Genomic DNA, 12024 nt, shown 5'->3' with positions numbered 1-12024 from the left:
GCAAGCACGTTATACATTTTTATATGATTGCTTGGGGATGTATTATACTGCTAGATGCTTTTCTTCAGTTCAGTCACATTTTTAAAAATAGTCTTATTTTTTTTGCAGTTTTAGTAAACGATAGAGCTCACTGTTTACACCAATAGCTTACCGCAAGCATTTTAAATCTGTAAATTTAACACAAGAGAGGTAAAACTGCACATGTTTTACTTTCAATCTTCCAGGTCTAGGACAGAATGCAGCACTCGAAGCTTTACCATATTTAGTTTATGGCTGATGCATCTGGTACTATTGAGCTTAAAGCATGGACGACGAAGCAAAGGCATGGAAAGAGAGCACGAGGCATGGAGCATGGAATAGGGAAGAGCCCATTTAGAAGAAAGCATGCAGATACTAAAAATCTAAATATAGTCATAATGAGGACTACTAGGATCATGTTGTCTCACCTCACACATACGTTAAGCCTAGTCCATGTATACATGTGCCAGTGTACTAATCGCATAATTCTGCACAGCACTGTAATACCCTTTTTGCAATCAGCAAAAGTGAGAATACAACAATATAAAATCTCGAACTTTGAATATTGCTCCCCATCCATCAGTTGATTGTATTTAATTTGGAACTGCACATTTTCTGTTAAAACTACATAGATTTACTCGCCTGTTTACACTGTTGTACCTCTTGCTAAAGCCTCCTTAAATAGACAATTATGGAATCCTGACCAGTTATTATAAATTATAGTACATAATGATGGTGCTTTAAAGAAAAGAGAGTAATAAAAATCACCTACAAATGAGGACTTCAATTACCTTTTTTTCTTTTAAACCGAATCAGGTTACTCTTGGGAACTAAAATTATTAATTTCCAGCTTAATATATTTTAGAAACATCATACAACTCCAAGCTAACTCCAATGAGCACAACATGACAAAGGTATTGTTCCCGAACAACTTAAATGCCTGTATCAACTAAGCACTATATTTTCACCCTCTTTTAAATATCAAATTACTCTTGAAATGTATATTACAATTTTGGTTTTCTAATTAATTAAGCTAAAGATATAGCATTAAACCTTGCAGGAAATTACAAGTGATTACATCAAAATCATATACAATTAGTAGACGTTTTTAATAAATACAACCATCAAAAATATTGTACATTTCGGTCACAATAGTGTATAAACTCTCAAGGAGGCTGCACAAGAGCTAATGAGACCACGTGCTATACAGATGAGTGCAGCATACAAGGTAAAATATTTTCCTTTCACGAAGGTTCAGACAATTCACAATGTTTCTTTTAGCTCTCCTACTCTTCCTGTTATCTTTTCACCTATTTAAACAATTCCGATAGTCTCGCCTGTCCACATTTCAACCCATGAAATCGCTCCACTATCTCATCAGCCCTTAACATTCACATTTTAGGAAAATATAGATGATGTTCACCATATCTATTAATAATGGACTACTTTGCTATTTAATATAAATAAAGGCTTCTTTGACAGGTTCCCCACAATCATTTCTTGAACAGTGAATGTCTACTTCAAATATTATTCTTTGACCATCCTCTTAAGGTGACCATGGATCAAAGGTTCTGCTCAAGAATTGTTATATAAGTATATGACAAATAGCAACCTACCTGGATAAAATTAATCATTCCTACCAACAGCGTTGAATAGTATTAAATGTAGGGAAAACATACACTCCTATGCCATCCTGACAATTGTGAGGCTGTGTTTTTGGTTGTTCAGATGATGCTACACAGATAGCCATAATAAGGCCATGGAAAGACTTAGCATCATTTATCATGTTGTGCCTTCTTTGTGCTTTAAGTAAAATTGATCGCCCGATTTAAACACTTAGGTCAATAAAGGTAGTGGGTTGGAAAGATAACAGATACATACTGTTAATCACATTCAACTGTAATGAGCTTAAAGGGGGCCTTCTTTCATCTCCTCTAAGATCATTATGGGCACAGAGACTGCTAAGTGCCCTGGAGTAAAGGTGCCTAAAGGAAAGTATAGATATTGGATTGCCATCAAGAGTGGATGAGTGTACCGCCTCTGGCAGGACAGAAAAACCAGAGAATTGCCATGTTGATATTGTGAGCATAAACATGTGTTTAGAATCTGAAATTGAAAATTATTGACAACTGTACATCAGAGACTATAAATTCTTCATGACAATAACATTTCCAACAAAATAAAAAACTCTTCTAGAACTAAGGTGGGAGCAAATAATGGGTAGGTGTATATATATGCACATAGAAAAGTGGGGTATGGAGAAATAGCAAGACCATTCGTTTTCCTTATCAAAGACCAGACAGTTTCAACGAAATAACTTGAAATCAAAATTAGAGTGCATGTAGATTACCTTAGTATTGAGCTCATTGGGCACATATTCCAATGTCCAGATGGGGTTGTCGTGTTGCTGAAGCTGTATCTATAACCCAAAGAACTAGACAGATGCAGCCTAAGAGCCCTAGACCAGTCCCAGGCATATTTGTTGTGGCAGATGAAACGTATGTGGGGTGCTGTTCAAGTAGATTATTTGTCACATGCTACATCCAGCTCTGGAATAGCTGAGCAGATGTTTTAAAAAAGAATTGGACAGTGATATAGTTCTAAACATGTTCACAAATGATGAGTTGCGTTGGCGAGGAACTTGTGGTCAGAGGGATTTGCTGTTATCGCTGTTTCAGTAACATTAAATAGACACTTGGATATTGGCAGTACTCAAATGTTGTGAGTGGGTTATTTGTTCGAGTAGGAAACAAGGAAAAAGACAAAACTGTTCTCTTCTACATAGAAAACACTAACTGATAGTTTTGCGGGTTACCTAGGATGGACAGTTAATATTGTCAGTAGTGTTTTATGAGCAGATGTTTTCCATCAATCTGTTGGGCCTGTTAGCAGAAATTGAGAAAATTACATTTATATTTAAGGACGAGGCAGTGGCCTTTCTCCATTTCTGCAGCAAGGATTGGGAACAGCATCCCTGTATCCTTCAGGGCCACCCTTATCCCGATACAATTCAGGAAAGAACCGAAGACACACCTCTGTAAAGTAGTTATACGTCAAAATATCTACGTCAGAAATATTATCTAATACAATCAATGTGTCCTAAAAATTGTTTATTAAAAGAGAATCCCATGGAGTACATTTTCTTTTATGAACTCTAAAGGGGTGTTATTTGTTTTAAATGAGATTTAGGACATACCATCTATGCCAAAAGTTATTTAGAAGGACAAACATTCTTCCTTCTTCACTCTCAGACTTCAGCTACCCAGTCACCTGTTGACTGCGTCCTTGCCTTTGACCCCACAAAGCATGCCGCTGCATTTCAGCTAGATTAACACTGGAAAAATACCACACACAAACCGTATATATAGTAGCCTGAATAAAGCTGAATCAGCATGCCCTGATGATGTAGGCAAGTGATGGATCTAGCAATCCTCGCATTGCATAGGGGCAAGAAGTACACATCCCATCCTAACAAGGCTCATGGCCTCTGCAGTCCCCCTTCAGGTAGACCATGCCTTGAGAGATGAAATACTGCAACAGCCAATTGAACTCAGACAGATTCTCCATATACATCCCCTCCAAGCCTCTCTCAAAGGTGTCACTTTATGCTCCCACTTCTACAATGGACTGACAGTCATTCATTGAGTCTAAAGAGGAGGAAACATTGATGGTTGGAGAGCTTACCTAACTTATACAACCCCCATGACATAACAACTTATGTGGAGTGACTATACCACTTGATAAAGAAACCACTCAGGCTTTAATACAGACGTCTTCAAACTGGGGGGTGGGTCCCTCAAGGGGGGCCTTAACAGATTCCAGGAGGGTAGTCAGGCTCTGGGCAAGAAAGGCTTCATGCTGATAACAGTCCTTTGATTTAAACGAGAGAAAATGCCTATCAGTAAGCTTCTCTGTAATGGGCCATCTTTTGTCATTTACTCGTGGCTGGGATTAGGTGTCAAAGGGGAAGGATCTCCAAATACTCCTCAAACACCCCCCATTTCTAATAAGCCCACTATGGATACCTTCACACTTTAGTAACGCCTGCCTGACTGGAAGAGTGTGTTTGATAATCATGAATTTGATTGTATTTAAATAACAGAACTCAAGCACAAAGTTTATGTATGTTTATACTTATGTAAACATGACCAATTTAACAGTATAACTGTGATAAATTGAGAGGGGCCCTATGATTATATTTTTAAACATGGCAGGGCGTGGCATTACAAATTTGAAGACCACTGCCTTAATACCTTTTCTCATTGTCATTGCTTAGCCAGGCATGTTTTACACAGCACTGCGCTTGCCCTCATCAGGCATCAGACTCAGATGACTGTGTGATAGACTGTAGCATTCCTCTGTCTCACCCTTTATCAGATCTTCCTATGACCTGTTCTGTTTGAGGGCAAAGATGGGTTCCATAGATGTTGAGGTGCTGCAGAGACCGAAGTTCCACTGGCGTCATTGCAGCCTTTGACTGGCATGTCAAGTATAGCAACACTCGTGTGGGCACAGACCTTGATGTTTAGGATTTAATTTACACGCTTTCAACTAAAGCTCATCTTGGGGTCAACAGGTTTTGTACTTGACAATTCACTTTTAATATTTTTAATATCCAAACGCATTGACATTTTGAGAACTGTTCAAATTTGACAGCTGATCATGTTTTAAGCAATTCGGAAACATATAAATTCCCCACTCATGAGCCTGGTTATACAATTCGTGCCATATTGGCGCTAATATATTTTTGTGATTAAACCGTATCTGGTTATTTCTATTTGTATGCTGTCTTTTGGCGGAAATAAATCACTTATGTCCAACAGGAGGCTTTAAAATATGTATTCACTAATTAGAAAGGTTATCTTTGCGCTGCTCATAATATCAAGCAGTAAGGGAACGAACACCAGGCAGAAAGGGAATTTCTGGGACCCTCTCATGAAGATATACAGGGCACAGCTGTGCATCTGTTTTATGCAATCACATTTTGTAAAGTCCATACATATAACGAAGCATTTCTACGAGTCAATAGGTCGTTTGACGACAGCACAGCAGTGATTGTCTCTTGTAATATCTTAGTTTTGTTGCTTGGAGCTCATGCACTAACACTGAGACATTCCGTGTTAAAATAATGGAATTTCAAAAACAGTGCACAGCTGTGTCCTAGACAAACTCACACTTTCATGGTACAATCCATAATTCTTTTTCACATATAAATGTCAGAAATTCTCAAAAACAAATGATTAAAGAAAGTATAAATGTCCACTGCAATGATTGAATTTCATTGCAGGCAACGTCACATGCCTCGTTTGGCAAACGTCACCCAAAAGGCCACAGAAGGAAAGATCATAGAACATTGAATTCATATTTAAGATGCTCCTCTTAGATATTCACTTTCACAATAGGGTATGTCATTCTAAGGCAATTTGCATTGTGATTGGTTGTGCTCTGTTTGTTATGTAAACAAATGCATCTGTTTCCGGGTCTTATAATAAGTGTCAGCCGCGCATAATTCTAAGTTAAAATATCGATATTGAAGATCAGATGTAATCCAACTTGTGAATTCAGGTAAACTTGAAATTACATTTCCTCAAATGTATTCTTAAAAATTATCCAAAAATCTTCGTATTGAATCTTTAAGAGTGGTTGTTTTTCACTACATGGAAACCCACTACATTGTGGGACATTACATTGTCTCAGAGGGCTAACCTCGCTTAATTTAGTTACCCATGTCAATTTTATCATATGAAGTAAACTTTAACTTCTTTAACTCTCACGTCTTCCTTTTTAGACATAATATCCCACAATGCAGTGTCTTTAATGTAGTGATTCATAATTTAGTGTATCCAATGTAGTGGAGATACACCTTATGAACACGGTATTTAAAAGTAGCCGAGGAACTTTTAAGTGACTAATGCACACTGTCAGCCTGCTTTCACCCATGCACCTCTCTTACTGTTATAATAATTCTGAACTGAACCATGGAATTTCAGTGCTAATGCTACCCCCTTTTTCAGCAGGGTCTGACGGAAAATCCTCCTGGTGTTTGGCAAGCGCCAAAGGTAACAATGTGAAGGCGCCTATTTATCTTTTTCAATCATGTTTCAAGCACAGTTTACCCAAAGTACCCTTGTATAAGATATCTTTTAAATAGCGATTACTATTCACCTGTTCGAAAAAAAATAGAAGCATGATGACGTTATGATTTGAAGAGTTTTATGTACATTATCATATAATTGTGTGCATTTTAAGCAGTGGCAGCCGGCACAGGTAAGGACGTGGGGGGCGGATGGGCATGGTGTGGCGGGGAGGAAGCTAACAGACGACGGAATAGGTATTATGTATTAATTTAATTATACCTATTCCGTCAATTTACCCCTCACCCACCCCGCCCCGCTCACCGCGTTCACCTGTGCCGGCCACCGCTGAGTTTAAGGGATGTTTTTGCTACATTCAGAGTTGTTCTATTTAACATGACAGTGGAAGGGACAATGCTATTTTATTGTGTTACAATCACTGTAGCTCGATTTAGAAGAAAAGCATGACTATGAAAGTTAAAGGGAGCCCTGAATTTGTTTTGAATAGATAATTTACAGCTGAAAACCCTTGGTAAAAGCTCCCTAAAATATTTTCAGGTACATTAGTGCACATTGATTGCTACTTGGACAGCAGGAAACAAAACAATGAAAATTAGGTGAAAAGCTTAATGTTCATTCCATGTGTCAGTGAAAAGTCTGTTTCAAGATTGTACAGAATTTAGAAACCAAGGGTCATATGTTTCAAGCAAATTCGCATTCCCAAAGGCGAATTCGAATTTGCTAAATGGTATGTATTAAGCAAAAAGTGGTTCAAAATAAGGAATCGCAAAATTTGCGATTCCTTATTTTGCGATTGCATTTAAGGAATCGCTAATTTTGCGATTCCTTAAATGCAATGTAAGAAGCAAAAAAAATAGCAAATTGGCCTTAAGGAATCGCAAATTACCACCAACTTCTAGTTGGTGATAAGTTGCGAATTCCTTCCAAAATATTTGTTTTTTCATTTTTCAAAGTGCCATGTGACGCACAGACGTGCCCTTAGGGCATGTATGTGCGCCACATGTGCACCCATGCAGATTTCAGGGGTGCAACAGGGTGTCCTTTGGACACCCCTGCACCCTTGAAAATATTCACAATTTGCGATTTGCAAATTGCGAATCGCAAATTTACCCTTCACTCCTATGGGCCTCCTGGCCCATAGAAATGAATGGGAAATTATTCCTTAATTGCGATTAGCAATTTGCTAATCGCAATTAAGGAATTGTAAGGAATCGCAAAAAAATAGCGAATTTCTTCATACATACCATTTTGCGATTTCTAAATAGCGATTCCTTAAAAATCGCTATTAAGGAATCGCAAAGGGGTATGTTGATACATATGGCCCCAAATGCCTCCCGAACCACTGACCATGCGGAAAATTACACATTATTACTATGGGGACAACATTGTACTTACAGTGTTGTATCTGTTTAACATGCCGAGTTGAGTGGTGGGAGATGGGATAACATAGAAACGTGCAAGAAGGCTCAGGAACCTGAAAGGAATCGTCAAGGGGCCATGGAGACGACAGCTGAAAACATTTAGCAATTCAGGAACTCTTTTCAGAGTGTTCTGCTACTGATGTGTACAAGTTCATATTTGTAATGTGGGCACTTGCCACACATAGCTCTTTCACAGGACATGTGAGTCTGTGGTTCTGGAAGTCATTGAAAATGACAACAGATCCATCTCAAATGGGTAGGTGCTGGAAGGATTCCAAAAGGCCCTTTTGTAACTTCTAAAGAAAAGGAGAATCTATGGCTACTTAATTACCAAATTCTGTCCTTTGTGGATTCTGCCAGTTATGGGTTTAATTATTGAACGAATAGCAATTACAAAGCATATGAGATCTTTAGAAGGTGCCACCCTTTTGATTAACACCAGTGTGGGTTATCGACTGACCTTGCCGCACAGGCTGCCATGATATGCATCTTCGGTGATCATCGCAAGAAAAAAACATGATAAAGTTTCTTTGCTGCTTGAAAGACCACCTAGAGTCAAGAGAATGGCTTGGCAATGATTATTCTTTTGCTTACAGGGCGGGCACTTCGTAGACGAAATAAGGTGATTTTGGGGGTATCAGGTGTCACCATAGAAGAATCTGGCCCCTAGGAATTACAATGCGTCCATTGTATCACCCCAGTTGGTCACCATAATTGTTATGGTGTTGGAGTTGTCTTGTGGAGCCTTTGCCTGTTGGGTATCAGTGTTCTAGGCAAAATGTGAAGCTTGTTTCTTTCTTGAAGACGTGTCTTAAGTATCGCTTAGTTTTACTCTGTTGTTAAATATTTGAAACATTAATTTTGCTCTAATAATGTTGAAATGTATAATCTATTGTGAACCACTTGAATGGTGATGTGACTTCACAAAAGGTAAACATTCATTGTATGACTGCCATTGCTAAGTTGTGCGGAGCATTGTCCGCAATGCTGTGCACAAAACTAGTCTGTTGTTTACTTCAATGAACTATACGTGCTGGCTGTATTTCATCTCAGCCTCCAATATGTTTTTTTGCCCTTCACCATGAGTACACATTTTCATACACATAAAATATGCACAAGTAGTGGAATACTATACAAGCATAATATATCTTTTTTTGGTATTAAACACACACATTATAGCATTCTTATTTCACATTTTTTATTGTAGGCTTAAAACCTGTTTCAGAATGCTAATAGCAAACTTAAGATGCACTCATAGAGTGACACATGAAGTGCAAAACTCATGATTGTGAAAATATGGATTTAAACATGTAAAAAAGATTTAATCAGTCCTATGCATCCACATCCATCTGTTAAGAGACAAAATTCTAAGGGCCATATGATTTTGGTGGTGTGGGAGCAGGGCCACCATGCCGTCGCCCCACTCCCACACAGCCAAAGCTAAAACAGACTGCCTTCCAGATTATTACTTCTTAAGTCGCTGGCGGGCAGTTCTTTGCCGATCCCACGGCGGTGCCCTTAAAATGTTATTGCGCGGACCAAAATGCACAACGTTGTGCAATTCGTTCAATGCAGGGACATGGGGAGCATGCAGACAGGGTGTCCCCCCATGCGTGCACCACATGGTGCAGAGGCATCAGGGGACCTTGTAGAGCCCCCTTTGTGTCCTCACTGCCACACTTTTCATGGTGGTTATGCCGCCATGAAAAGTGTGGTGGTGAGGAAACTCTTAATATGCTTAGCGGGGCCCCATGCCCTGTGATTGGCTACAATCAAAGGGATGGAAAAAGTTTTTTATATATTTTATTATCTCTTTTTCATAAAATCCCAATTTTCTTATTTTTTTAAAGAAAACTGTACTGCTTTTTCCATTTTGAAAAACTTCAGTGACAGCTGTCATTGTTTACACAAACCACTGCCTTCTTCTCCTGAATTTGACACACAAATTGAAAAGACGAAGACGAAGACATTTAATGGGAACTAAATTACCCTTGCAAATCAGCTACCATTTTAACTTGGGAGTTAGTAACTTATCAATGGCGTGCAACTAGAATTACAGTCTCAAACCATTGATGCATATATTACTAAATGACAATGTTTAAGGAACAACCCTTACAAGTCCCTTCCAAATCGTGATTCAGGAATGATGTTCAATAACATTTTGCAATTCTGAAAACGTTTCTGAATTGCAAAATGGAGTTAGTGCATACTTAAAACTGTTTTTGAGTCGTAAACCCTGTATTTGACCAAATTGGAGGGTTTGCAACCTCAAAAAACCTTTTTAACTACGGCCTAATATTTTTCACAGTTAGGAAAGAACAACTGCCCTGGAATTTCTGTTCATACATATAAACTAAGGTGTGCATGGGTGTTCACAAATATTTCCAAGGTCTGCATGTGAATGGGCAACCGGAGCTGTGCATCGCCGCGGGCCATGCACTTTTTCGTCTGGATTGATTTAAATGCAGGGCTTGTACCCTATCAGCTGGAGTTTGCTGCCCATTTCTTTTGGGCAGCCAGGAAGTACTGCCTACTTTAAAAAACAAATCAGGAGGGGAGTGGTTCATGAACCACTTTATTGGTGTGCAAACTCTTAGGGGTATATTTACTAAGAAGTGGCAGAGCACTGCGTTAGCCTTCATGGCTTAACACCACGCTCTGCCACTTCCAAAACACAGGGCTGCACCGTATTTACAACAATACGGTACAGCCCTGTGCTTCCCCCTGCACTGTAACTAAATTTAGCTACCTAGCACCAGTGCAGGCATCCTTGTTATGTGGGGAAGGGATACCTTCCTGCACATAAACAATCTTAAATGGTGATTTGTAACTTCTCTGTATACTGCTTTGTGCAGCACACATGAAAGTTGCAACTTGTCATTTTTAAAATGATTGTTTATGTGCAGGAAGGGATCCCTTCCCCACAATGCAAGGATGCCTACACTGGACTGCACTAAAAAAATATGGGTGTTGAGGTGGCATGCCCACCGCAACACCCATTGTACAGTAATTTCACACTAAATTTAGCATGAAAGGGTGCCTTATTTACAAGAGATCGCCAGACTCGTGGCAGCTACTAACCACCTCCGAAATAGCCATTGTGCTTTTCGATGTATCCTAACAATTGAAAACGCCGTGATTAACTCGTGCCGAATTTCAAACCGAATCCCGAGGTTGCAGATATTCTGCCAACACGACCTTTAATTTTTCAAGATCTCCCGGTCTACTTGCCGCGGACTTTATGCTAAACATTCTTTTCTTTTATAATGATTAAGACAACAATAATGTCATCCAATGTCCTGATGATGATGCCCATATTTTAAGACAGGCATCGAAACGTCGACACATAACCCCATATGCAAATTCTGTATGTAACCTTTATAGTTGCAATGGTGTGGTTTAATATTCAACGTCTGTCCCACTGAAACACAAGTGTACAGACCAATTTCGTGCTTTTTTCCATTTTTCTTTTTTGTTGTTGTTCTGTATATGTTGAAGGTCACGGCTGTGCCCGCTTGACATTTTTCACAATCTAAAAACTATTTTTTGATCTAAAAAATAAATTCCTGTCCGGACGGACAGAAGACATACAACCTATTAATTGTATGATCATTACTTTCAGTATATTTGTTATAGTTACCACTGTTCTGTATAATATTATTTACAAGGCAGCATGAAGCCACATTAAGTGGCTTATAGCTGCCTTGTAAATAAGGCGAAGCTCATATCACCACCACAAAGTACAAAAAAGTGACGTTTTAGTGGCGTTAGGGGCTTGTCAATATGCCACTTAGTGAGTTGTGAGCCCTTTTTGGTCCTCCACAATTGTCACAAACCTAATCCTAATTCTGAAAATCCATCAGGGGACCCAAGAGGGTCCAGGAGTATGACCTGCTGGGTTTGAATCCCCAAGGCTCGGTTCACAAATGTTGGATCCTCTCTGCAAGTCCACAAGCCAGGCCTCGGATTTCACAGTTCTTGTGGTAAAATCTAGTTTGCTTGTATTTTGACGGGGATACCCTATGAGGTCCGAGGTGGGCAATGGATGCTTTCCCTGTCATATTTTTCTGAGCTGTGGTCTTTAGGTCGCAAACCATATTTGGGTACATTATATGTATGAAAGGGAAAAAAGCTCCTTCTTCCAATAAAATGTGATTATTTTTTGATTTAGCTCAGTGGATAGTCCACAAACCTTGTCCAGCTAGTTTAAATTATTTAACCCTTACAAGCCAATCTGGCATATTTCCCAATTTCTGCTTCATAGGTTTTCACCAAACTAAGCAAAGCCATTTCCTTAATTTACGTTCTACTTTTATGCCAAGATTGATTTAATTCAGTTCAACCTTTTTGTTTCCTTAGTAAAGGGCAAAGATTTCTATCGGAGTTAAAGTCGAAAAAGTAATTTTACTGAACCCCTTAATTTATTTTCCCACCACTTGAGGGATTGGTATAAAAAGTACTGTGCCAGGTGCTACTTGAATTAACTATTT

At 38.9% G+C, this 12024-nt stretch overlaps 1 protein-coding gene across 3 annotated transcripts in view; it reads left to right on the top strand.

Annotated features, from left to right (window-relative positions):
* The window catches only part of NTRK3 (neurotrophic receptor tyrosine kinase 3), a 1749208-nt gene that overhangs the window by 1680362 nt on the left and 56822 nt on the right, over positions 1 to 12024 (top strand). For 2 of the 3 annotated variants that reach the window (XM_078683168.1, XM_078683167.1), the window contains exon 16: positions 6036 to 6077. The exons of the other annotated variant lie outside the window; for it this stretch is intronic. In XM_078683168.1, the coding sequence (XP_078539294.1) occupies positions 6036 to 6077 (42 nt within the window). The remainder of the gene's footprint in view (positions 1 to 6035; positions 6078 to 12024) is intronic. 3 annotated transcript variants of the gene reach the window in all.

This window comes from Lissotriton helveticus, chromosome 3_1, assembly GCF_964261635.1.
Source record: "Lissotriton helveticus chromosome 3_1, aLisHel1.1, whole genome shotgun sequence".
Lineage (NCBI taxonomy): Eukaryota > Metazoa > Chordata > Amphibia > Caudata > Salamandridae > Lissotriton > Lissotriton helveticus.
This window is presented reverse-complemented; position numbering and strand designations above follow the sequence as displayed.